Source organism: Phalacrocorax aristotelis, chromosome 18 (assembly GCF_949628215.1).
Source record: "Phalacrocorax aristotelis chromosome 18, bGulAri2.1, whole genome shotgun sequence".
NCBI classification, from domain to species: domain Eukaryota; kingdom Metazoa; phylum Chordata; class Aves; order Suliformes; family Phalacrocoracidae; genus Phalacrocorax; species Phalacrocorax aristotelis.
The window spans coordinates 1147867-1175212 of NC_134293.1; the positions used below are offsets into that span (position 1 = coordinate 1147867).

The 27346-nt window shown below is 46.8% G+C and overlaps 2 protein-coding genes and 1 long non-coding RNA gene across 4 annotated transcripts in view; 1 reads left to right on the top strand and 2 right to left on the bottom strand.

Moving 5' to 3' along the window:
• The window catches only part of SLC46A1 (solute carrier family 46 member 1), an 85636-nt gene extending 82398 nt beyond the window's left edge, over nucleotides 1-3238 (bottom strand). Inside the window, exon 1 of the mRNA XM_075113572.1 lies at nucleotides 3130-3238. The gene's annotated coding sequence lies outside the window, so the exon portion shown is untranslated. The remainder of the gene's footprint in view (nucleotides 1-3129) is intronic.
• Nucleotides 931-7416, top strand: LOC142066298 (uncharacterized). Its single transcript, XR_012663664.1, has 3 exons — nucleotides 931-3055; nucleotides 6067-6548; nucleotides 7344-7416. It is a non-coding gene; the product is annotated as an uncharacterized LOC142066298 (long non-coding RNA).
• On the bottom strand, nucleotides 6879-27205 carry UNC119 (unc-119 lipid binding chaperone). Of its 2 annotated transcripts, none has more exons than XM_075113579.1 (5): nucleotides 27059-27205; nucleotides 16858-16971; nucleotides 15836-15938; nucleotides 13873-14045; nucleotides 6879-13044 (listed from the first exon to the last, which is right to left on the bottom strand). In XM_075113579.1, exons 1-5 carry the CDS (start codon nucleotides 27180-27182, stop codon nucleotides 12932-12934), a joined length of 627 nt encoding a protein of 208 aa, XP_074969680.1. In that variant the 5' UTR covers nucleotides 27183-27205; the 3' UTR covers nucleotides 6879-12931. The 2 variants fall into 2 exon arrangements, with proteins under 2 accessions (XP_074969680.1, XP_074969681.1); XM_075113580.1 differs by lacking the exon at nucleotides 27059-27205 and adding an exon at nucleotides 18859-18937.
• Between the last annotated feature and the right edge of the window lie 141 nt (nucleotides 27206-27346).

Genomic DNA, 27346 nt, shown 5'->3' on the forward strand with positions numbered 1-27346 from the left:
CAATGACAAAAAAATGCACAAGAACATACCAGATGAAGGGCATTACTCTAAAAACATAGCAAATTTGTAATAAAATATTTGTGATTAAAGCAAATCTACAGCACAGAAAAATCCATTAAAATCAAGTGTATGATTCTGGACCACACTTTACCACAATGAGCTAAGTATCTGCTACAGAAACTCCAAATTCACAGATTTTAAATCAAGAAAAGCTAAGCTTCTTTTTCTGTGTTAGACTCATACTTCAAGGGCATAGCAATTCATTCGTGATTTGTAAATCCAGATGTGTCACCCCTCTGCTATCTGATCTGTGTTTAACAGGCCAGGGCCTTCTCTCAGATGCACCAACCTATTCCATGCTTGTGACCGTACATGTGGTCACAAGGTGGAGGGGGAAGAGGAAATAGAGAAAGAAATTAAAGTGTCATACCGTATTCTATATTTTTCTTGGCAATAAGTCTTCGGAGAATGATCAGACATAAAGAACAACAGGGAAAAGAACAACTGAACATGCTTTTTCTTGTGTTTTGCTTGACTTTCTCGACATACTGTATTGACACAAAAGAGGTTTGTCCTCCCTATATAAAGTTATTTATTCTAAGCACCTTAAAGTATTTTCTCCAATGCATTCCATATTTAACATGGTTGGACATTTCACAGAAGTTAAGTCATTACACGATTTTTCTCATATTAAAAAAGAGTCATGTTTAAAGGAAAAAAAAAGACTGCAATTATTAACTCATACTAACTGTCTGGGTTTCCCTTCTCACCCCCTTCAGGCTCTTACATCTCAAATTTTATTGTCTTGCTTCAGTTTAGCATTAGTGATTCCAGTATGCACAAAAAAAACCCTTGAAATATGCGTGCATGAGGAAAGAGTCATGCTATAAATTACAATTCCGGAACAATTTTTTTTTTCTATTTAAATTTATATAGACAAATAATCCTTATCTTAGGCAAGTACTTTCAAAATAATTTTCCACACAGTTTATAGCACAGTAAACATTTTCATTGAACTTGCAGAGCTGGCAACACCTTACTTTGTACCTACCGTAAAAAAAGCATTTTGCACACGTGGCAGATCTATTTAAGATACATTTGCACTAAAGACCATTTTAAGCAGTACTCTGAAAACGGGGAGAAAGGAGGAAAAGAATGAAGTTTCCCCAGTCAGAGGCTAATGATGTTTGCTTAATCAGCCCAAGCCAAACGCATTCTGCAAACAGCTATTTCTGTCCAGGAAAAAAAAAATCTGAGGTGTAATTACCATAAAAACATCTTATTACCAAACAGAAGAAAGTGTTCACTGTTGCCCTCTCCGACATATGATTAGGAGAAATTTGCATTCTAAATCTAAATTTTAGGATTTATTAGTTTAACCTTTCTTATTTTATGTTTCTTCTAAACTTCATAAAATTCAAATTATAGCCATTTATAATGGAACTATGTTTTCAAGCTCTTTTTTCTTGACATGAGCTCAAATTTACTGCTACAGGACTTGTGGCAGAAATAGGCTGCCTCCAATACGTTTTTCTGTTCTTGGTACAAACCCATCACCCCTGAAGATTTATTTGCTTTTGTTGATACAGTTCTTTCCAGACACGTTCCTATCTTCGTACAACCTTTCAAAACCCTGGCACAACACTAAGCTACTTAAAACCAACAGTGATTAATAGGCATTATGGAACAAATGCAGTATTAAATAGCACATCAGTGTTACTTTACGTCTCTAACTTTGTACACAAAGCTAGAAAATAAAAGTGCAACTGACTTACTGGCACTTTCAAAAAAGTTCAAACTACTGGCAAAACAAGTATTTGGATGCCAGAACTTTGCTGATCAGCGCTGGTGCTCCATTTTTATCATTCAGACTTCCAGATTCATGTGTAAATGTTTGTTTAGACTACTAAATATCAAAACCAGTAAACACTTTTACATGAGCCTTTTCTGACCCCTTAATCCATTTCTAGTCTAACACAAACAAAGCTAAAACATTCACTAGTGGAGTAAGACTCTACAGTTCACCATGCATCCTCTCACTGCAATAATGAAAATGGAAGCTTTAAACTAGTGTTTCCCATGTGTGACCGCAACAAAAATTTAATTGAGAACTACTGATTTGTCCTTCACTAAAAATAATTAATGATGGAGTTAATTCATAAAATAAAATCTAAATCCAGTCCTTTTGGGAAGCAGAAAAGGGCAAATATTTTTTTTTTGTCCATACAAAGAAACAAACGCACACAAACAATACTTGTTTACGCTGAAAATAAGCAGCGGTAGGAAGACCATTAATGTGCATTGGATTTACCTCCCCTGGCTGCTTCGCCACCAGCTAGCACAGCGATGACAAATCCGGGATACTAGAGATCAATATAGCAAATATCAACTGGATGATGAACTGCCAGACCTCAGCAAATCGCTATCAACATGAAACCATCAGCAGGCAGGAGCCCTCCCCGGCGGCGGCGGTGCTAAGCTGGTAGCCAGAGCTAGTCAGCACTGTGCAATAATGAGTTTTTGCCTTTTGTGACCCCACACCAAGGCTAGACACCTTTCCAGTCCCCTTTAGTTACAGGTGTCTTAAGTTTGCGCTCAATACAGTGAGGGGCATGGGGACAAGTCGGAAGCCAGTCAGCCTGGCACTGCTTTCTAGGATTCACCTCTCTCAATCAACAAGGGCCACAAGATGCCAATTAGTCGCTGGAATTAGTCTCCAAGAACTAGAGTTCACACCGACTTTGCAGCAAGCCGTTTTTACCCACAGAAAGCATGCCACACGCCTCAAGGTGAATAAATACCGATGAGCAGGCGGCAGTTGCTATTAAACCTCCGTAATTCCGCCATCTGAATAACAAAACGCTGAAGCAGTTTGCTTGTACCGAAGCCTTCCTAGCCCGAGTCGATCGATTTTCAACCTGGGCACAGAAGAGGTCAATAAAGCCACTAGATATTTACTCCTTACAAAGCCAATTAGGCCCGGCTGCGCTCACTGGAGCCGCGTTACTCGAATTCCTTATCCACGCGATCGTCACCAGAAAATTCATTACGTCAGGTAAGGAGCAGCAGGCGCGGGGGGGGGAGGGGCAGCCTGCCGAGCTAGCGCTGAGGTGATGTGCCGAGACCCACCTCGGCGGCAGCGCTTCCCCGCCGCTCGGCCGGCTGCCGTGCCCGCGGAGCCGTTCTGCCGCCTCCCTTGCGGCCGCAGCCCGGGGCGGCCCGGCGAGCGGGGGGCTGCCGCCTCACGGGGTGAGCGCTGACCATCGGCGGGGAGCGGGGGGGCGGGGTGGGGGGAGGGGACTGTCTCCTGGCCTAGCCCGCTGATTGGCCGCCGCCGCCGCAGCCGTTGGGGTTTGAAGCGGAGGGCGGGAAAGGCCGTTGGGCGCGAGCGGCGTTCGCCGCCGCCTCAGCCCCGGGCGACGCCGGAGCCGGGCAGGGCGCGCTCTGTGCGGGGCAGGCGGGGGCAGCCAGTCCGTCCGTCCGTCCGTCCGCTCGCTAACGACGAGGCAGACGTGGCTCTGCCGCAGCCTCCGGGGCGCCTGCCCTGGCGGTCCGTGCTGCTCCTGGGAGTAGCTGCAGGTGGCCGCGCACCGAGCGCTCGGGTAAAAGCGAATCAGTGACAAATAAATAAATAAATAACACTAAAGGACGGAATTTACGTGATTTGGATGAGCAAAGAATTTAAGATCTCACTCAGCAGGCAGCTACTGAGGAATTTAATTTCAACCACATGAGCAAGTCTGGCGTGTTTGTGCCTGTCTAAGGCTTAAATGATTACTTAAGGTATTTATTATACTTACCTTTAACTCCATTACTTTAGAACATTAAAAAAAAAAACTACACACACAAAAAAAAACACCCACACCAAAACCTATGGAAAAATACTTTCTACCAAATATCCAGTTAATCTAAGGGGATAAACTGCAGTGCTTTTAGTGCAATGTTTTTCTTTGGCTGGAAACGATCTTTCTCATTTCAACTTAAAGAAATATAAATGTTAGCTGAAGTAATAGCCTTTAAAGTTATCTAAGTGGTGGCTCTTGTGCTTCCTGGAAGCGTCTCTTGCCAGATAGCCACGGGAAGCGTACACGTGTCTCTGTCCGCTGCAGAGAACTGTTATTTCAAATTTAGCTTATGGCAAATGCCAGCTGACATACGCCAGCAGGGGGGATGTCTTTCAAAGGTACATGGCACCTCGGTGGTAAAGGGACTTGGCGTGTCAGGGGCAGAAAGTTTTATTTCCTCTGAAATTATAATCAGGTCTCTGTGCACGCTTTAATTTTAGGCGACGTAGTGTAACCTCTGTTCTCCTGACTTATGAAACTGTACAGACATCAAAGCAGCCGGCAGGTTTAATTAGACACTTAATTATATATATGGGTGGTAAGGTATGCATTTGGGAAATAAAAACATGATTTTTTCAAAATGAGTTGAATGCCGGTGAAATGGGCAACATTCGCGTAACTGTGGTACGCCGTACCTTTCACAACATCACCCACAAAGAAAATGTTTTGGGGTTGAGTTTTGGTTTTGGCAGGGTTTGTTGGGTTTTTTTTTCACTAAACCAGGATCTAGATATCTCCAGCTCTCGGGTCTGGTGCACGCTGCGAAGCACGCCTTTCACAGCTGAATCGGGGTCTGCGTACGCCCGCTCGAAGGACGCTCTGTGCCCGTTTCATTTCTTGGCTGCGGGCACGAGGAAACGCACTGTACCGCGCACGCGGGACTTGCAAGTGACACCTAAGTGTGGCAGTTCCATATTCTACTGAAAGCTCTACCTCTAACTGCCGGACGTTTCCCTTTGCCCAGGCTTTGCTGCTTGGGTTTTTGCTTGCCTTTATTGAAAAAACAAAAGCTGCGTACGCGTCTGAGGCCAAGCAAGTACAAGGACAGCTGTGCGCATAACTGTTCCAGTAAATATGGTAAAACCACCATATTCCAATCATTCATCATCTGGAATAATTTTTTACTCTTTGTAGCTAAACTCTAAAGATTATAAAATATCCATTTTGCTCTTCCCCTCTTCTGATCCATTCTGTCATTCAGTAGGAAAGGAAGAACTGACAGTGTTTAGAGCCTTTCTCGCCCGCATGTGGTAACTTCCTTTCGTAAAGTAAATTTCAATATGTGTTTTCCATATTGCTGTTTGTAACTTCCCTGCCTGTTTTTATTTCTTGCTACAAATTACTTTCATATGCAGGCTTCACTAACACGGTTTACGCCCTCTGCTAGAATAATTAAATTATTATTAAATAAAACAGGCCTTTGTTACTTAAGGTCCCATGTCATTTTTCAAAATAATGGCTGGGAGTCATCCAACTGCAATTATGCTCTACCTACCTAAATTCTCTTTGTAGTTTTAATTAAAATGCATTATCCAGAATGATTTCACCTCCTATTTTAAGTTCTTGTATAGCACTGATTAAGGAAAAAAAATTATCTCTGTAAAGCAATTACTCCTTTTTGTGGACTTAAGTGGGTAGAATACATACCTTTGGTTTATCCTAGCATGCAAAGATGGACGGCTGTAATCTCTAAAATTTTCTTTAAAAATAAGATGCATTTTCTTAACAATATACATTGGGAACCGGGGAACTGAGCACTGTTCTTACGACAGTTAAGAAATGTTATAGGAACATAAGTCATGGATAGACGAATGCCCTTGAACAACGACAAGAGAATTCAAAGCATGGTGTGAACACGTAAGATTTGCCACAATAGCTGAGCAGCTGACAAATGCCATAAAAAATAAGAATCTGAGGAGAGGTACAGAACATCTCCGGGATGATTAGGCATATTTATTAATAAATGAGACTGACACACTAGCTAAGGAAAAAAAATGAAAACGCATTGGCAATGCGGTGTATTTTTGGCAGACGTTTAACATGGGAAATTTTATCTAGAATAAAATTGGAACTTTTTTTTTTTTAAATAAAAAGGTTCTCTTCGATCTCAGAAGTTTTTCAACCAGTCCAGGCAATTATACTGGAGCATCAAAGCCAGAGAAGCTCTTTAACCTCCCTTATTAGCGTTATTAGTACTGACTTTGCTATCTCTTCTCTTCAGGTATTCAGTGAAATCAGCATCTAGTCCCTTCAAGAACTCTAAGAAAATAGACCTGATGCTTCCAGTTGTTCGGGTAATTCCAAGAGTAAGCTTAATCAGGAGAGAGCATCTAACCGCAGAGAACCTGTACAGGCAAAACCAGGAATTATCCTCTGATTTAGAAGAGCCTGTAAGAGAGCCCATGTCAAACTTTGAGTGTATCTTCATTGCAGATTTCAGATGAGCGATAGTCACACCACAGCTCTGTGCTCGGGGCATCACCTCGTTGCAGAACTCAGCGGAGGGACTGCATGTGGCTCCAAGGAATGGTCCAAAAGTTAAAGCCTTGTAGTAACAAATTTCTTCCGCAAGTTCCAGTACACAGCAATTGTTCTGCTGGACACGGTGTAACCAAGGCGTCCCCAGTAATTCCGAGGGATCAAAATGAGTTATGGCAGATATTTTCAAACACAAAGATTCTACTTCTTTTCCTCTGACAGCAGGTAAGTTGTTCTGCTTCACAGGCGAATACAGAGGTGTTCCCAGGAAGTTTTCACTAAAATATCAAAAATATCAGGACGGAATTACCCCAGGACAAGTCACCTCGGTCTGAGCAGATGTTTCAGTTTGAGTCAATACGGCAGAGACAGCAATTACGGGTGTCATATTAGTTTCAAAAATTGATTCTCCGTAGTGCAGCTGGCAGGTTTTTCAAAAGCGCAACCTGGCACAGGAATGTGATCTGTGGAACAACTAAGTTCTGTTAATGGACTTTGAAAATAATTTAATTATGCCCCAAGATGTTTTCACCAATCAGAAAGCTGAATCCTATTTAAACGCTTTTAATTTAATAATTTTACTCATGTAACTACGCAAACCACCAAGGTGTTTTTACATGTGCATCGCTTAGTTTGTAACCATCAGGAAGTGAAGCTAGTTACATAAATTTGCACAAAACTGGAGTTCAAATATTGACGGGAGACATCTGAAATGAAAATGTACATGTTTTTCATGTGCTAATAGAAACATTTAAATAAAATAGACAATTACCCCCATTTCTAGGATCAATAATTTATTTAGGTTTATTTTTTTTACATTTTGCAATATGTTACAGAAGAAACACTTGCTAATGGAAGTGACATGGTTTTTAACCATTTTCCGAGGTAATGGAAAAAGTTAAGCATATTCCCTAGTACGCACATTTGTAACTAAGCTGCCAATATAAAATAATTTTAGGCAAGTGTGCTCCCTATTTAATCCTTGTATAAATTAATTTTAGCACTCTCCTCCTCCTACAGGAAGACTAAATTGTAGCATCTCATTTTCTCTATCCCAAAGCCTCAATCTTTGCTCTCACTACGGATCTATCGGCAAACAAGTCGAACAGACTCGTTACTGAAGCCAAAGCCACAGAAGTGGAGTCGGTGCCAAGGTTCCTTTTTCTCCTGGCAACCTACTCTAGTTTCCGACTGTCCCAAAGGGAAACAAAAGCCTCCCAGTTTTCTGAAAACCAGACTCTCTGCATGACAGCGCACCGCATTGCCACTGAACCGGCCGCAGTGGATGTGCTGGTAGGAAACCAATCGGGGACCTGACAAGATACAAAGAATTATAAATGAACTTGGTAAAAATGTTTCTAACATTTTCCCCATGGTATATTAACTAGAATCCTACTTTCCTTCCACAAAAAATATATCTTTTTATAAATACATTTTAATACAGACAATTCTGATTCTATGCAAAAAAGTCAATGTCACATTCGAACAGGTTTTCTCAGTGTAGCATTAAGATAGAAGCAGCCGTCACAGTAGGCGTTAACACAGTGATTCTAGGGAGGCAGTTAACTACCGCTTGTGGACAGAAACACCGACACGCAACTTCACCCGCTTAGTCACACTGTCCTGGGATTTAGAAAACAGCCCAGCTGCAGCTTGAGGCCTGGAGTGTCATGCTCCGCAAACACACGTCTGTGTTTAGAAAATTACATGAGCTGTCAAGGAGATTTAATAGCTGATTAATACTGAAACGTCTGTATGAACTTGGGGAGTGCCTATGCTGGGGGTGTAGAAACGAGCTGCTAACAGAAGCTACAAGCGTCCGTCTGTCTCAAACCCAAGAGAAACAGCATTTACAGTTACCACGGCCTTAAAGCTCTTGGTTCCAATGAGCCGAAATGAACTCTCTTCCTGCCCTTGCCCCTCTCCCCCGTTTGGCCCCAGAGATGACTTTCACCAGGAGAGCCAACGCGTGCAAACCGGCCTAGCTTTTGTGCAATGCGTGCCGTTCTAGGCGCTCTCCCCCGCCTCCCGTAAGCGATAGCAATAATCTCTCTGGTTTCATTCCTGACCAGACCTAATTAAAATTGAGCTGTTAACCGTATTTTTTCAGGTTATGAATAATTAATAGAACATTTACTAAGTAAGAGAGTTGGTTATTAGCATTTTCTTACCTTAAATAGCCCCCAAATAATCTTTGCATGAATTAAGAGTTCCCTTTAATTTTTGTCACAAAGATTGGAATTTAGGTTTTATGGGTCAACCCGTAGCACCATTTCTCAACGTACTTTAATAGTCTGTTTGCTCAAAATGAGGGAGTTTGGAACTCGGTGGCCTGCAACGTTTCACACGCAGCCAGCCGCCGCTTTGACACTCTGCACATGGTCTTGAAATGAAACTCAAATGGAGGACAGAGGTGGCAAATACAGCTGTCTTACCGACCTGCTCCAAAACAAGGCGTAGAGAGAGATTAGGAGCAAGAACTAAACCCCACCACCTTGCTTTCAAACCTGAAGAGACTTTCTACATTTAAAAAAAACCAAAAATTCTCCTGAGTCAGGGAGAGGGGATTATTCAGTTATTTCCTAAGTGTCGCCACATAAAGGATACCTTCACAGAAACAATCTTGGCTATTGTCACTGATCTGAAAGCAAAGTTTCTAGAATTTAAACCATACCTGATGTGTTAATTTTAAAAATAAATTATTCTCTTTCTGCCTCTAAAGTCTGTGAACTATTGGACCATGCAGCATGGCAGTTACCCACAAATGTATTACTGTTGCTTTTCTTTAAAAAACCTGACGTTTGAAGGAATCCAAGACTGAGGAAGTGGAAGAATGTGTTGAGTTATTTCCTTGTCTCTCGGGAAAATTATGTCACTATCAGCACTCACAGAGACTTAGTTTCTTTTTCCAGGATTAATTCACTCTGTAAAGTACACATATAATCCTGGCTTATGATGGGAAACAGCTAGTCATTATTAGCAGATAATCTTGGTTAGCTCTTAGATGTTTTCTTTCAGTTTCAGAAAGTCAGATCCCGAATTTCCAGAGTGGCTCGTTAAAACAGAGCTAATGGCAACAGTGCTAACGGCAATCATTTTTAAAATGAGAACAAAGAAAAAAATACAGGAATTATTTTTCCAGAGCCAGCATCTGGTGATTTTGTAGATGAACTTCCAAAGTAAACCCAATAATGATTAATATTAAAGTACAAAGTAATAACTAGTCAAGGAGACCAACAAATGCCTCTGTGGACGATGCTGTTAAGATTTGATTTGCAACTGGTTTATAATAAGAATCAGCTGCCAAATTAAGGGAAAAAAAATGTGGGTTTCATTTTACAGCTGACCTGAGAGCTCTGCGCTCCCTTTCAGATGGAGTCGAAGATGTTCAGTGCTGTACAAAGCGCGGTCTTTAACATGACATTTTGCACAAAGTTTTGATGCAAAACAAGGACAGAAGTGGCATTAGGACAGCAACTGTGCTGCAAGTTTTTGAAGAAACGCTCTTCTAGTTCTGTTTAGGTGCTACAACATAATGTCTCTTGTCAACACTACACATCACACTGCTGCCTAAACAGGTAGAAAAGGAACAAACCTCTCCCTCGGGCAGCGATGCCACATGTTTGTAAACATCCTGGCTGTAGGTGACCTCAAGGAAACACTAACAAAGCATTTCCAAGTGAAATGGAGAGCTAACAGTGACACTGGCTGCGGTGGGACACAGAGGCAGGCACCTTCGTTACACTACCCCGAGAAGGTTCTGTTATTTGCCTCAGTTTAAGAATCAGAGCCTGTTATTCGTAGCAAACTGGGGGGACTTTTAAAAAAAGCAAAATTCCTCGGACTGAGAAGCTAAAGCTAAAATAGGTTGAAATTTATTTTACTGAGAGTGTCCAATATTTGTTCTTGCTTTAAAAGTATTCCTAATACTAGAAGACAACAAATCCACTCAATAAAATATCTCCTATATGATTCACACTAAATTTTCTGTTAGCCTGAAATTATTATCCAGAGAATCTGACTTATCGGAGCAGTCAGCAGAACTCAGGAGATCAGTAGTTCATTGTTTTACATTTAACCTCAAACCTACCATAAAACGCCGAGTGTCAGAGTCCAGCCACCAAGATACTGCGCTGCTGGGAACAAGGTAACTTCCTCTCAGTTCTCTTGTAAAGGGGCACATCTACCACAAGTTTCTGTTGATTACAGTAGTATTTTTATGGAATTACTTTTGGTTTTGAAGTCCAAAGTCTTAAAAGGAAGTCGCATAAAGCATGAGCAGAGCATGATTCTCTCAGGTCAGCAGACAATGACACACTCTGTGATATGGCTGCCCAGTACCATAACCCAAGACTGATAAGAGTCTGTGCCAAAGTACAGCTGCGCTCCCCAACATATGCCGAGATGTATATTTGTTTGTTTGAAATGTACGACCAGGCATTCTGGGCAAGCGCAGTTACTAGAAGGCTTTTAAAAGTCTCATGCACAGAAGTGGTTATTATGAACAGCAGCTGAGAGCTGACAGATTCCCCCAAACGCCTGCACAGGGCGCTGGTTACAAACACGCACGCTCTCTTCCGTCTTCAAACCGGTATATTTTCTCCTTCAGCTGTCGGAGCAAAACTCATAAACACTTTAAACTTGCAAAATATCGTTTAACATCTAGAGAGTTTCATAGCCCTGATGCAAAAAACAAAAAAGGGGGGGACAGGGATGGACACCTCAACTTTTTGAAACTATCTTCACCTCTAGTAATTATTGTGCTATAAAATTTAAGGATCGGTAGCTGAAAGCATTGTGCAAGTAATGACGAAATTCTTTGTAACTCTCAAAGAGATAAGTCAGCCGGAGGCTAATTGTATGATTTCATACACTAGAGACAAAAAATAGTGATAAATACAAGTCTCATTAAGATAATAGCTACTACAAGATACTAGTTGTGTAAAATCAGGGAACTTTACATACTTTCTTAGCTATCGATCTTGATAAAGAATTCTGTAACCTAAACTCACTGCATTCTCTTTAGAAAACCGAGTCCTCTGTCAGAAGTAGAGCAAGCCAAGCCAAACGCAGCTGGGACCGCCTGGAATCGTGATCCAGCCCCGGTAAGAGCACAACCCTGCCTGTTCTGGGGCAGGTGGCTCCCCCGGGACCAGCTGTAGCTCTGCCTGACCTGGGCTGTGGCTGGAACGGTGTTGATCGTGGCTGGAAATGGTCTTTTATAAAAACTGTTACAGTCACACCTAGCTGAGGCTACACATAATGTTCCACTTAAACTCACAGAATTAGACATGGAGACATCAAGTATTTATAGAAGTATCTACAAACTGCCTTGTGTTTTTTTCAAGTGTCAATGAGCTGACCTTTAGAGTAAGGGTTTCATGACATCGGGCCACGCCGCGCAGCCTCCTCAGGGTTTGGTTTGCCTGTGCCCGTTTACTCTTTTGGTATTGCTACTTCTTTGCCCTCCCAGCTTTCTAAGAAGCACATGTGGCGAAACTTGGGCAGAATTGGTCTTAAACTTCTTAGTCTGAAGAGAGAGCTTTTGCTAAATTTTTGCTGTGCCTTGAAGTCCTACATTATTAGACACGCTGTTTCACCTGTATCAATACCTGATATGAAACATTTTTTAATAAAGGGCAAACACTGTCATAAATGTTCTTCAAATTCAGATACAAATGGAAAACTGGAAATTCCACACTCTCCAACTGCCCCAGACAAAGGAAAGCCCTTATCTTCGCATTGAGCAGAGATGAAAGAAAATAGGCATGGAAAACGTAGAGCATGAATAGGCTGAACGTTAGCTATGTAAAAATGTTAAATAAAGCTAAAATCCTTCAATTTTTCCTGATTATTCTGCAATCAGCCTGCAAAAAACTGAAATTAATGGAAAAGGCTTGTGGAGGTTCACAGACCCCCAGCGCTATTTTGCCTTCACCAGAAACATAAAAGGACAGTACCTGATTAAGAACAGCTCTGCCATTGAACTGCTCATCTTCACTGTGAGTTTCAGTGTTTCCAAGATTAAACAGAATATTACACAGAAGGACCAAAACGGAAGGACGAGAGACTTATTTAGAGAACCAACCTAAAGATGAAACTTGCTTTGTGAGATGTTATGCTCGACATTTTCAGCTGGGTGTAAAAGTTAAATTGGCCGCGCCTTTGAAGCATTCAAAAAGAGAAGCAAATAAACAACACTGCATCTGCATCCATCCACTCAGGTGGTTTCCCAGATTACATTCGCTGAGATTACAATTGTGTCCTACCAGATACTTGAGGGCAGGAACACAAATCTGCAGAACGAGGGCAAAACCCCCCAGGTCCCACAAGGCCGTTTCGAAGCAGACACGTACAGAACTTGGGGACATGGTATCCAAAGATCATTGCAGAACCGCTTAAAGTTCTGAGGAACTGGGTCCGCTTCAAAGCTCAAAAAATATGAGACTGGCAATTTAGTCATGAAACTCCTACTGTGGCAAAGAGTCCTTGGTTTGTGGATCCTTGTCCAGTTGACACTGTGGGCACCTGAACTGAAGGTGTTGGTTTCCCTGACGACTTCGATAGGAGGGGGAAGGCCAGCGCAGGTTGGCCATCCCATCCTGTGCTCAAGGTCCTCCGCTGTATGAATAATCTGCCTTGTTGTGCATCACGAGCTTGTTGTCTACAAAGTAGAAACTGTCCGACTGTGTCTCATAGGGATGAAGGATCATCTCTCGAACTGCAGGGGGGGAAAAGAAGAGAAAAATAAAATTATTTGTGCTACACAGAAGCCCTCCTGAGGTGTTTGATCGCTCCAGTAGCAGCAGACTCTCAAGTGAAAAACCAACACTGAAAGAGGGCCCTACCCAACCCATAGGCTGACAGCGGCTTTCAGAGAACTCAGACATAAACCAGATACGTTAAGGCTCCATACATAGGCTCTACCTAACCTCAAACCGGTATCACGCCAGAGTTGAGGGCTTTTGTTTTGTTTTAAAAAAGTGATGAAACAGTGAACTCAAAAGAAACGTGTTCTGGTGCGACATTAAATCAGCAGCAGTGCATCACTGTATTTTCCACAGACTGCAACATCAGTGCGACGTGCGTGGTTAGGGGTTGTAAAGAATATCAGGTGACACAGCCTCAGTACTGGTGCTAGTGTGTCTTGGGAGAGAGGGGAGAAAATAAAAGTTACGTTCATACTAGAACTAAAACCTCTCAAGCTATCAATACAGCACGGCAAACAGACCATAACATCCAAGTCACCCACTTATTGGACCTTTTTTTAATCCTAGCTTTTTGGTTGGTTTATAACACAATTATCTTTTTTCTCCCTGTCACTGAAGCTTCCCTTCTATGAATTTTTAAAAAAAAAAAGCAGCAACTGTTTGGTGGGTGACAAGAGACACGCTACTAGAAAGTGAAATCTCTATTAACACAGCTACAAAACCTCCTGGAAGTATTCCACCCTACCCACTTTCTACAGACAGCTCTGAAGAAAGGGCTTCCTCAGAGCACCTTTGAGTAACGTCACTGCGTGGTAACCCCGTAATTAAAGCGAGCTTACTGAGATCCTCAGAGAGCTGTGGGAATTCATAGATGTGCTCACAAGTGTTTTTACTGCTGGGGATGCAGAACCCAAACTCAAAATCAAAACTCTTGAGCAATTGATCCCGGAAGTAGTGCCTCTCAATCATGCGGAAGTTATTAATGGGTTTGTCCCCTACTGTAAATTCCACCCTGAAAAAGAAGGATAAGACTGAAATGAGCTTTCTTCCTTAATTAAGCTTTTCAACCCTTCCTGAAAGGTAGATGAGAGCTTTTCTAAAAAAAGGCAAAAGTCTAAACCAATGGTACCTACCAACTTATCCTTTCCTCTTTTTCTTAAAACATGCTACAGGGACACAACACAGCGTTACAAATCATAGATTATACTAGATTTTGATTCTTTTTACAAAAAGAAAAGGACATACAAGACAATCTTACAATCTTAAACTCAACTTCAGTGAGGAACAGATCCCTCCAACGATCCCGGACAGGCACCTCACTAGATCACTCACTAGCCGTTCCTTAGGGCGTTGGGTTTTTGTGCAAGTTATTTGAATTCTTCTGGCGGGTACTAAAAAAAACCCCAGATCTACAGAAAAAGGTCTTTCTTCTGTTCCTGCTTTGTAAGTGGTAAAGGGAGACAAGTCCCAGCCAGCACTGTCTCCAAGCTTCTCTTACCAAGAAGCATGACCTCTTGGAGAAAGAGAGGTACCAGTTACACATGACAGGCTATGAGCAAGACGGGAAGCCACTGTTACTAGTTTGGCACGAAGTGAAAGGCCAAATAGTGGCCAAAGCGGTGCTCATTGACACATATCTTCAATTTTTCTTCCAAAACAGAACCTGAAAGGTGCAAATCTTAAAGATCAGCAGGAAGTGGTAACGTGCAACCTCACTCTAAATACATTCTCTGACAACACATTTTAATTCTTTTGCATCATAACCAATGCTGAGTTTTAATCAAGCTCTCAAAAATACTTTTTTTCTTTTTAAGCAAGACCACTGTACATTAGTTCTTGTGAATGACATCTGCTGCTGAAGGGCCTGTCAAACTGCACTCCAACATGAGTCCAGTGTAATGATTTCTATATACTGAAACAAATAGGGTTGTGCTGGAAGCTGTAACTGATGCTCGGTTATAGTATTATGGACTTAGTGACATAACATCAATGGGCATAAAGCTCTTGATTAGATCTGCTAACTTAAACTTAAGTGAACGTCAAAACAAACAAAGATAATGAACCTGCCACGCTATGACCCAATATCCTTCTAAAATCTCCAGTAAGGACAAAGAAGCCCACCAGCCTGCTCTTTGGAGGGCCAGAAGAGGAAACACCAGCCAAAAATTGCATCTCCCCACGCATGCTACTTAACTGCAGGTAAACCTGGAGTTAGTAGTAATAGCATAGTTAGTAATAATCACTACTAACTTTTACTAAAGAAAAAATACACTCTGTCACCTATATTGCAGTAATTTTGGCCTAAAGCTTTACAGAAAGATACTTCAGGTGCCAGGTTTGGCGTGGTTTATTGGTGGACACAAGCAGTACTACCAGACAGGTCAAAGACCATGCTGGCACATAAAGCGTCAAACATTACTTCAGCATTTCACGTGCAGCTATGCATTAATGTTTTCTGGCGAATGCAACGTGGAAGGCTGCAGACACGCCTTCCAAAACTGGCAGCACCTCTCACAAACAAACTAGCACTCAGGAAAGAAGAGTTGGAATATCCGGCTAGTCTGTCCACCTTATTTGGCCCCATTTAGCATGAATCTCTCGGTGCCATGCCTACTCCCGAGGTAAATAAACAAGCTAAAGGGACAGAGAAAGCAAGGCACCCAGCAAAGATGTTTGGAGATTGTCACAGTATCAAAAGATCCGTATTAAATCAACTCCCAGACAAGATCAACAAGAGCCACTTTTTGTAAGATATCCGTTGTATCCAGCCCTAGATAAAGTAGCCCAGGAGCAATTACTTACGTGGCTCCCACTTGCCGAAGTCTAAGAAAAGCTGGGGTAAACTGATAGCGTACAAACCGCCCAGCGTTGGGGTCGATGTCCTTCTTGTCATTGTGCTCACGTTCTGGAAAAGCGCAAAGCAAAGCTCTGTCACAGTCATCCAAGAAACAGAAACCCAGTGAAAAATACGTGCAATCATACATTATTGAGTCATATAGGCCAAGAACCTATTCTGAGAAAGCCTGGTGATGCGCTTACCCTCCTCCTATCCTCTCTAAGGCACCCACTACTGGGCAGTCAGACCGAGAATTGCAAGATGGCTCTTTGGTTTGCTATGCTTCTTCTGAAGTGACTCACTGCTCCTGCCTTTGATTCAGGAGTGCTGCATGGCTCTGAACAAGGCATTTCACCTTAGCACATCTCGTTTGCTATCTCTAAGATGTTTCTATTTCTACAGAAAACTTCCTCTCACCTGCAGGGAGATGGGGAAGATTAGAAGAGTGCTTGAGTAGGAAAATAAAAAGTGCGCTGGGCTTTTATTACCACTGGCAACAGGTAACACTTTGATGGTTACAAGTAACACTTAAAAATCATGAAGGAAAAAAAAAAAAGGCAAATTTTCAGTTTTCCTGATTTGCACAATTGACAAAGTTTCTCCCATTTCCCTGACTCCTGAGTGAAAGATGTTAGGCTAACAGTTAAACTAAGCGCAGGGGGGCTCTAGCTGATGAACAGCCAAGAAACAAACACACGGTGACCTCCTCCTCCTCCTCTGCTTCTGTTTACACCATCCATCTGTCCTTTCTCATCACAGATGGCAATCATAAGAATATAGCAGCAACAAGTTCTGTTCACCCTGTTGGTACAAAGGGACACCTGAAGAGTATTTCTGCTCCAAGCTGGGGCTCTAGCTCTCTTGCAATTGAGAGCATCTCCTATTTGGGGGAAATGTATCAAGTAAAAGGAGCGGGAAAAGGCAAAAGGAAGCAGACACCAGCATTTGTTTGTTCGTGAAAACAGTATCTGTGTGTGTGCACGCTCACCTGAAGCTGCTGGTTTGGTGATTTCAAACAAGACTGTGCCAGACTCCATGTCCCGGATTTTGAACCTGGTGAAATCTATCTTGTAAACATTTTCCTCTGGAGTGCACAAATAATCTGCAGAGGAAAGCAAATTTACATGAAGGCCAGAATTACCAGGTATTTCTGGCTGTTCTTCGGAGGTCACAACCAGCAGTGAAAGCAGCCCAAACGCATTTCCGCTACTACCCTGGTTTTAACCCAAAACTGACACCTGTGAAGACAGCCCCAGTTCTGAACGCTCACACCGCCCTGCTAGGACAGGACAGGGAAAGGCTTCTCTCCCCCAGAACTCGGAGGTCATCACCTTTTTCCAGCCCTGTGCCAGCATCTTCTGCATCCGTTTCCCCTCAGGGTATTGAGAATAGACAGCACCTCCATCAAATCCCAGCCTTTTCAGCGTAAGAGGCTTTGCCTGTTTTAAAAACTGCCCGCTGGCAGAACACAAGCACTAAGCAGCTTTGTGAGCACTAAGCCGGCAGGTAACTGCAGCAGGAGTGTCCTCCCTTGTGCCACCTCCCCGATCTCCAGCCCTCTGCAGACAAAGGACGGCCTCTTCCCTCCACCTATGCTTGGCCCATGCAAGGACTCGTTTTCTCCTCAGCACTGAAAATGGTGTTGAAGCCTTTCCCTGTACTCGGAACACAGTTGGGGAACAGAGCCCTTCCCTGCTTCGCCAGAATCACTACCTTTGGGAGAAAGTTATGTTTCTGGCTTCAGCATTGCTGCGCCTTGGGACAGCTTCCCAGCCTGGGTACCAGCTTCCTCCCTCCGAGAGGGCAGTGGGGCTCCCTCCTCCCCACAGACACAAGCTCGGACAGAAACCAGAGCCATAAATTACTTTATCCTGACAAATCTAAATAAATGTGTGTATACAAGCCAGGTTAGCTTCTGAACAACCATGCATCTGCATGATGTGGGAGACTTGTTTTGAGGTTCTAAGGTGAAAGTAGTACTTTAACATTCTAATTCTAAACCCTTTCTCAGCCTACTAATCCCTGCTGTTGGTCTGAGTTAATCACTCAGCCAAGCACAAGTCTGCTTTCCTATTTCTAAAATTCAAATACAGCCATCCACCTAAGGCTTATTCACTGAATATATGAAAACAAGTTACAGTGCACTCGGAGATCATACCCGCCCATCACAACCCCCACGTCAGCGCCGGTATAACAAATCGGGTACCCACACCATGGTTGGGGGTTAGGGTTCATGGGCAGTGCTTAGCTCATGCCATAGGCAGGGGGTTAATAAAGGGCTGCTGTGGTACAGTAAGAGAACGTCCCAAATGCCACGCATTGCAGCTACCGGGCAGGAAGGTATCTCACGCTGGGATCTGTAATTACGGAAATCGGGTCCCTCCGCAGCGAGAGACGCAGCCAGCTGGAGGCAGTGCTGTGGAAGGTTGCTCCTAGGCGCTGCTGAGCATGGACTGCACATCCGGCGCCTCTGCCTTCCTAGAAACCTTTTATTCTCTGCAAATCTCTTTAACCTGGAGAAGTGTCTGGGTGCTCACTGGTACGAGGAATAGAGGCGTCCAACGTACTCTCTGGACAGTTTTACTGCTCTCCTTTGTCACCACCATATGGTCAACACTCAAAGGAACGGGCTTGAAGAGCAAGGACCGTGCTCGAAGCACCTCTGGCATTTGGCAGGGAGGTTTCCCTTTCCTATCAACACAGCTCAAAGGAAAACTAACACCAGCACCCACATTATCAGGAAGAACAAGATAAAAGCTCAACCTTTTTACTGCCACAAGAAAATGCCAGCCTACTGTTAGACAAAATAGCCCAAGAACCGCACAAAATCATTTTTTCTGTCTTTAAAAGTAGCCAAAGAGATGGGACAGACATTTAAATCACCCCCTTGCCTTAAGCCCCAACGTTTAGCAATCCTCAGGTAGATGCCCTGCAATTACACGATGATTTTAGGTTCCAACACATCAGCCAGCCCAAATTCTTAACCCACCCCACGACTTCCCAGCTCCCAGCGGCCACATGCAAAACTCAAATTGAAGGAAGCAGGAGCAGCTTCCCACAGTCCCGGCTTCGCCTCCCTCGGCCCACGGCCACGCTCAGCCCAGCTGCTCTCCACGAAGGCGAGGGGCTCGACCAGAACAGGCTGCCGGTCGCCTGGGAGCCCGGGACACCTTCCCTAGAGCACGCAGGCAACGTCTGAAGCCGCGTTTGTCTGCAAGTTAATTATTAAGTGTTTTTCCTCCTGCAGAATTCCTGCCCATCCAGCACCATGGCAACAGCTTTATCCCCCTCCTTGGCAGCAGCGTTGCTGCAGTAACAGTGTCCATGACTCATCTGGAGCAGAGGAGAGCAAAGCAGAGCCACCGAAGAGGAGTAAACCCCAGGCAGAATCCCCACCAGGCTCCTGCTCATTCATGTTTGCACCCCTGCACTATATTTTCCAACTCTTTTTGCACTGAAAATATTTTAAAAATAATTAAAAAAAAGGTTTAAATCAACATGCCAGATTCTAACTGGATGACATCTGGGAGGATCAGCTGCCAGAGTACTGCAGTCAAGTGCTTTTTCCTCTTCTGGCAGTGCCCAGTCTCCTAGCAGGGAAAAAAAAGAGGACTATATATTCCTCTCAGTCTGTATAAAATTTTCTTGCTACAATTCCTGTTCAAAAATCAATCGAAGTAGCCACGTGCTGGTTTTTTCCCCCCATACATAACAGAAGCCCACAGCAACACTGGAAGGTCTTACTGGGAACGGGCTGCTTGCAGTTGGCAGATACTTCTGCTTAGCTGAGCACTGTCAGATTTGCTAATCTCATCCCATACGTACTTATTTTTAAATTACTGTAGGGCCCAGTTGCCCACACTTCCGTGACGCACTTAAACATGTCATCTGCTTTCATTATCCTCATTCACCGGCACCGCAGTTTGGGGAATGGAGGCAGCATCCGTGTCTATTTTAGACATAAGGCAGCTCCAACCTCCATCGAGCGAAGCAGATCATTACAAGAAAGGCAGGCTTGGTCTCTCAGGACAGAACATTTTCTTGTTTCTCCCATTTCCCCTGAAGCGGGTTGCAGCGTTTCCCTGTTAACAGCCAAATAACCACAGTATCTCCTTGAAAAAGTCTTCAGGACTCAGCTGGTTCAGGGCGTTCAGAGAGCTCGCTCTGAACAAGGGATGGACACACCAGCACCACCTCAGGAAACCCAACGGATTGGCTTTTGTCCCGCAGTACCCCCATTAAGCAGTGCAAGAACAGGTCACAAAAGAGGCACATTTCCTACTCCTTCCTAAAGCCCGGCAAATTGCCATATCCCAGACCTCCACACCCAAACTCTTCCTGGAAGTTCACCAGCTGAGCTGAACTTGTTCTCAAAGCAAAGAGCAAACTCTTGTGGCTTGCCCAAGCCTGGTATTAGCGGCTGCTTCTCACTCGCACATCACTCTTCCTGCCGGTGCCTCTGCAGCTTCTTCCCCATAACCTCTGGTTCATGCCCAGAGCTGCAGCTCCCCACTGTTAGAGACATTTTCCATCTTAAGACCTACCACTGTTTTGAGGAGTTTGGAAGCACAACTAGCAACACCGTGGTGGTCTCGGGAAGCAGCAGCGGTGATGGACTTCCTGAGCCAGACACAATGGATTCCTTCATGAACTCTCCTACTCCCTTTGATTGAAAAAGTGATTCCAAAAAACCCCAAACACCGATCTGCAGCAAGGCATTCGTTAAGAGGTCTCCAGCTTTGCTATCAGAAACAGCGGGTGCTCACTCCCTGTTCACAGTTCTCAGGCGGTACCTCCGCTGCCCAATCCAGAGAAGACCCGGTTCTTGGGAAACCTTCCTCCCCTCCCAAAACCAACCAAGATTTGCAAAAGAAACCGGCAAAACAGCCTAGACAGTGGCAGGAGGCACATTGTTGTGAACAATGATACCCGGTGAGCCCTGCTGCGTATTTCCAGCCATGTGTTTTAACAAGCTGGGGATACAAAGGAGCACAAAGGTGAGGAATAATACAATGCTAGGTAATACAAGAAGAAAGCTAACGAAGGTACTTTCCCCTCCTGCCCTCTCCCTGCTATTTCAGTTACCCGACAGATGAGATTAGGCGTTTGATCCTCATCTGAGAAAGCTAAAAGTCGAAGCTATATTTTCAGATTTCCTTTGCAAACACCCCACCAGGCACATTTTACCAAGAGGAGTTCATGGGCAATAGGGTTAGCGCTCCTTGTTGTGCTCCTTTCAGGCTCCCTTCTCCTCTACGACCAGGAGAAAGCACAAGTCCCCTCTCACAGACATGACAGATATTTCTGTGGTGCTCATCAGAGCGTCTAAGCTCAGACTGGGACGCTCCTATTTTAAGGCTTTGATAGCCCACAAAGGAAAGCAGAGTCTACCTGGGGTAGGAAAGAACTCAAAATCTAGTCATGAAAATGGGTGTAAATCAGGAGGATGCTGTACAAGAAAATGATGCAACAACAGCGACTTGTAATAGGGGCGTCTCTCCCCAACACAGGCAATAACAGGAACTTGGGGAACGAGAAGGCGCCTGTAGCTGTGCAGGCCTATTTCTTAACATGCATTGGCCAACAAGGTCAGGAGCTATTTTGAAGACAACTCCCAAGACATAAGCCAGGTATAAAGCAAAAACAACTGCAGATTAACTGCTAGGATCTGGAGATTAGGAGATTATCAGATTGAAGAGTCTCAGGAGGAAGCGAGCAAAAATAGCACGAACCCTGTGAAGATGCAGAGCAGTAACGCAGGACAGAGTGCAAGACCTCGAGGGGAAGGCAGGGTGAGTTTCAAGCGGTATCGATATGCCTGCTTAGACAACCAGAATTCAATTAAAGAAGAAAACTAAACCATTTCCCCTGCCCTGCCTCAGCAGTTCAAGTCCCGTAAAGAGAGGGGCAGAGAAACAAGCTAAGCCAGCCAGGATCCGCTCCGTTTCTAAAGCCGTGGGGTTTGGATAAGCAAAGGCAGCGGGGATGAAGGGGCAGGGAGGCACCTGCAGCCCTCCCGCCTACCTTAGGCTACTGTGAACGCCCCAGAGGAAAAATCCCGCACCAGGAAGACCCCACGGGGGGTGGTTTCCCGCAGCGCTGCATTTACTGACCAGCACCGTGGATGAAGCAGAGGGGTGCCTCCAGCAGGCTCTGAGCCGGGGCCCGTACGTGGCCCGTACGACGTACCCACCTGGCAGCGTGCCTGGCCACACTACGCACCGAGTCTATTCCACGGCTCACCAGGCTCTGCTTTTTGTGGCAGCCTGCTCATCTTTTCTTTTTTTTTTTTTTCCAATTTTTTTAGCTAGAGCTTTCCAGACTTCTCCCTCTCACAATTAATTTGATCACAGCCCTCCAGGCCTTACTGAGGAAGGATAGAGCTGCTCTTCCCCCATCCCCAAGGCACACAAACAACTCTTTCCTACCCCCTTGTTCATGCTGATTGCACTCAAATCTGAAACCAGGTGCACAACATTAACAAAATCAGCTCACTTTGCCCTTACACAGGGCTAAGCCAAAGCAACCAGGCCCTGCCCAAGCCCCCAGGCTGGCTCCCCCTGTATATGCCAGAGATTCCCCTTAGCTTTGCTATTTCCACCAGGGATGGCCCAAACCCAGGACACTGGAGGAACCCACTCAGCTGCCAGCCCAGCACCCTGTGCTACACACACGCCATGTGTGCTGCCCCTGGAGATCTTTAGAATCCCTATTGTACTGCGGGACTACTAATAAAACCCTTTATCTCACAACACTTCAAGTTGTGCATTATCACAAAGCCTTGAAAAGGTTCATAACGTCTATGTGGCGTTGCTGAGGAAAGAAGTCAGATGAGAGCGGATTGACACAGCTCTGGGGCATCGCTCTGGACAAGAAATCAGCATATCAAAACGCTTCTACACATCACAGCCCTGGACAACTCCGAACAGTGATTCATTAACCGCCTCACCAACACCCCCGGCTCATCAGGGCTCCTAATGCAGTAAATGTTCCCAATTAATTGGGGAAGGGAAGTCATGGTCCAGGAGCGGCTTTGAGGATTGATTTGCGCACATCAGCTTCCCATTAACACTAAGGGAAACTGGTCAGAAAGTCACCCACAGAGGGTCTGCCCTGACCGACCCGCGGAGGCAGCCCTCTGCCAAGCCGGCCTTCAGCTAAAGCCGCTAAGAGACGTCTCAGAGAAATCCTGCGTGACAGCTCGGGGAGAGATTAGTTTCAGAAATGATTAAGTGTGCATTCCTTATTTTTAGGTTTTGTTTTGTAATTGTTTCCAAGTATGTAATCAATTATTTAACCTTTCGGTCTGCTAAAATAAAATAAGCTTTAGAATAAAGCTTAAAATACAAGCTTTAATCTAGTATTACAGACAGCCTGTACAGGTGCCTGAAGCTGTGGTAAGCAGGGCGGTCTCAGAGGCTGAAGCTCGCCTTTCGTTACGTATCTGCTTGAAGCCTCGTACTATTGCACACTGGCAAAAAGGGATGGCGTTACCGGGGCTGTAATACCATCTTTCTGCTGACCACCGGTGGCTCTAACCCCAAAGATGGAGGAAGAAATTAAAGCTCTGTTTGAATTAACCTTGCCCTGCAGCTAACGCGGGAGTAGCACAGCGTGACCCGGCAAAGCTGCGAGATGCAGCATGGCCAAAGACACGAGGGACGGTGCTCGGATGCGACAGGCCCCAGCTCCTCGGCTGGCTCCATGAAGCAGAACACGGCATTTACAGGCACCAGTATCCCAGTAACTGCAGCCAGACTCCTCCGGTCCTCTGGCTGCTTCAGTAATTAATTGCAATTTGAACTGAGATCTGCCCCGCTCCTTTGCTAATCCTAAATTAATCACGTCGTAAGGTTTTTCCTCTTTTTGTAACCGCAGTTGTGTGAGCGAGTACCAAATCCTGCTAATTGCAAAGAAAATGGTTCATTGGCCTTACACCAAATCCAGCTGGAGCAGCGCCAGAGCCAGCCCAGCCAAAAGGCCCAGATATTCCGGGGCAGCACCCCAGAACCGTGAGGCTGGGCCCTAGCGTGCCCGGAAACGTCACGGCCCTGGAGCCGCTGGAGAATTTAACATTGAAAGGACGCAGCATATGCAGGACAGTTTGCACAACTCCCCCTTTAAGCTTATTAGAAGCACATTAAGAGCAGAGCCCAGCCGGCTCTTTGCGCCGGTTCCAGACGGGGTTTCTCTGGGTTAGCAGTAAGCGTGCTTTTGCCACAGAGCCACATCCTGCACCTCCACCCTCCCAGCCCGAGACATTTAACATTTGGTCACTTATCAGCTGTACCTATTGGAAGAGGAAAGCCCAGCTGTGCTTCCTGATGCAAAAGCAAGGGCTTTCCCTCCACCCAAATCCCAGCGCAGGGCTAACAGCTTGCCTGCAGCCTGCCCGCACGCTGCCTGCTCAACAGGCAGCAACCACAAGCAGCAGTTCGGCTCCACAGAGAGCCAGCTCTTCCAGGGCTGAAGGACGGGCAGATTTGCCCAGCGTATCAGGAAGCATCAAGGAGCTCCGCAGCAGGCAGAGCAAGCATAAGACGGCAAAACCCGGCTCCAAAAGAGTGTGTGCAAGATCAGCACGCCCCAGGCACAGGCAGGGCTGCAAGGGCCCTCCGGGTGCGAGCACGGCGCCCTGCTGCCGCAGGCAGCCATGCACAGAGTCCATGCTACAGAGTTCCCTGTGGAACTGGATCCATATGGGACTCCATACAGCAGCTAGGACTCTGCCTCTCCCCACACAAGCTGGAAGGCCATTCGGAAGCACGCAGGCTACTCATGGTGTAAGCATTTCTAAAACACACGTTCCTGCAGTACCGAGCCCCCCTCTAACATGGTTTATCCTGGGCTTTGTTTGCTGAAGCAACGTTTAGATGTGGCCAGACCGCCCCAGGCCCCTGGGCAGCGCACGGCTTAACCGCAGTCCCCCGATGGTGCGAGCTACAGTCACAGGCCGATGAGTTCAGGTAAAGATGAATCAAACGCCATCTGGAACGACAAAGGACATCCAGGGCACCAGGACATTTCCACTGCAACCCCACCGCCAGCTCCCCCTTCAACGTCAAACTGTGTGAAGCACCACAACTTTGGGCATCAAACCCAGAACTGCTGAAACAGGGCATCGTGTCTGCCCCAAGCAGCGTCTCCATGGGAGAGATTGGGGCTGGGGTAGCCATGAACTTCTCTCCAGTCTCTTCCAGAAGACTGGAACAGTTTCACGTTGGTATTTTTGGCAATCTGTTTTTAAGAGCTTGCTGTGGCACATGGAAATCAGAAAAGGCCACAGAATGACCCAAAAATAATAAGGGTAAAAAAAACATACTTGTATCTTTACTCTGTATTAAACCCACAAGGTGGAAACCCCAGCTTGGGTGCTGCAAAATATTCCTACATAATAAGATACAGTATGCTCAACGTGGATATATCGCATACCCGTATCCCCAAACGCACACCGAGGCGTTCAGGTGCAGAGAGCATTTGCTGGCTCCCACGTACGCAGCAGGACAGACAAGCGCTTCCCATGGGGAGGCGTTTACCCATGGCTCATTGCGGTGCCTGGTCCGTGTTTGGCATGACCCCCCCGCACCCCCTGTGCTACCCTCGTACCAGCAAGTCCCATAGCAGGAGGGGAGCAAAACATTTACATGCATTTCACATCCTCCCTGCGCTCCGGAGCATGCTGCCCCGTGGTTGGAAGAGGCAGGCGACAACCAGCTCCTCTCCCAGCCTGGCTCTGAAGCCAGGGTGAGCAGCTCAGCCTTCCCTGCGCCCTGGGAACGCAGGTGCTCACCAAGAGCCATCCACGCTGGCCACAGTGATGCCACATGAGGTCCGCATGCCCCAGGAGCGAGGGTGCGGGGTGGCCACGTGCCTGCAGCCCCTCCAGACAGCACCGCCGAAGGCAGGGACACGCAGGCTAACCACAAAGCAAGCACGCAAAGCGCTTAATGCGGCCATCGCTTGGATTCACCATCTAACTGCTGCTCCTCCGAGTGTGCTGGCAGTACGCTTCAGTGCCTGCTGCACAGCTCTCCCAGCTCCAGGCAGGGGATTGCTGGGCCTGGGCAGTGAATCACGCTGCTGCAGCCCATCAGAGCATCTCAGCTCGGCGAAGGGGATGCGAGGACACCCCAGATCAGCAGCCCCTCTTTCAGCGCAGCCTCCCTGACCCCCGCAGCTAACACCAGGTCCCCGAGGGGCTGTTCTCGTTCAGCCGTGCTAGCCACACGCGGGCTCCCAGGGCCGCCTGCACGCACCAACGCTCGCAGCCGCATCCTTCCTCTCCAGGGCTCATCACACGGGCAGCCCCGGCCTGCGACAGGAAACCTGCTCTAATGCCACATCACAGAGCGCTCCGAAGAAAAGCGGGGCGCGGACGGGCACCCAGGCCAGCCCCGCTCCTCCCTGCCAGCATTTTTTCCTTCCCTGCCCAACCTGCTGCCCACAGAGAGATGACTCAAAGGTCCCAGGACACGCAAAAAGGCTTTTTTGGGAGGCAGTGGGGCAAACCACCCCTGGGCATCGCTGGGACCGGGCCGGCGTGAGGCACATGCCTTCTCCCAGCCTGGCGTGCTGCAATCCCAACAGGTCCAACGCAGCCGCCGCCGCGCGGGGCAGCCACCGGTCCCAACCGAGCTGTTCAGCCAAGCGCAAGAGACCCTCCAGCTGGCTCCCGCGCCCGCCGGCCCCCGAGGGTGCTCTCAAGACCAGTGGTGCCATACTGGGGAATGGGAGACCGGGGGGCTGCAGGATGGGTCCAGAGAGAAGACCCCCGCCATGCTGCGGCCACGGATGGAGCCTGCCCCACCACTGTGGGCACGGGCTGGGGGCTCAGCCCTGCGTGAGGGGCACAGACACGGGAGGGGGTGATGGGGGGGCGATGGGGGCATCTCGCCACTGACCGGGGCGGGGGTGAGATGCTCCACAGCCTGTGCATCCCTGGGGGGGGGGGGCCCAGAGCCGCAGGTCCGAGCATCCCCTGGGGAAGGACCGGTCCCCGGTCCTTAGGGGTCCCCAGACCCCAGCGCATCCCCGGGGCGGCCCGCGCGGTCCTGCACCCCGACTCCCTGTCCCTTGGGGAGGGGGGGACCGGCTCCCCCTGCACCCCCCCCACCTCCCGCCAGCCCAGGCAGTCCCAGAGGGGCCGCGGTCCCCCTCCCCCGCGCCCCCGGGGACCCCCCGGCACCCACCGCTGGTGACCCGCTGCAGCCCCAGCACATCGTCGGGCCCGATGAGCGCCTTACGGCCCAGCTCCTCCTCGGTGCGGGCCGCCGCCGCCCCGGCCCCGGCCCCGGCGCTCTTCTTCACCTTCATGGCCCCGCCGCCGCCGCCGCCGGTGTGAGCGGCCCCGGCCCCGCCGCGCCGCCGGCCCCGCCGCACCGGGAGGGGCATCGCCGCCCCGCCCGCCCCGCGGCCCGCCCCCCGCCCGGCCCAGCGCCCCGCCGAGGGGGGAGCGGGGTACGGCCCCCCGGCTGCTC

What these genes read in the sequence shown, in the direction of transcription:
- UNC119 (XM_075113579.1), bottom strand. Translation starts at nt 27,182, where the DNA reads ATGAAGGTGAAGAAGAGCGCCGGGGCCGGGGCCGGGGCGGCGGCGGCC. An exon ending in CACCAAACCAGCAGCTTCAG is followed by an intron (nt 15,939 to 16,857) that starts GTGAGCGTGCAC and finishes GCGCTTTTCCAG; the next exon opens with AACGTGAGCACAATGACAAG. An exon ending in CTTCGGCAAGTGGGAGCCAC is followed by an intron (nt 14,046 to 15,835) that starts GTAAGTAATTGC and finishes CTTCTTTTTCAG; the next exon opens with GGTGGAATTTACAGTAGGGG.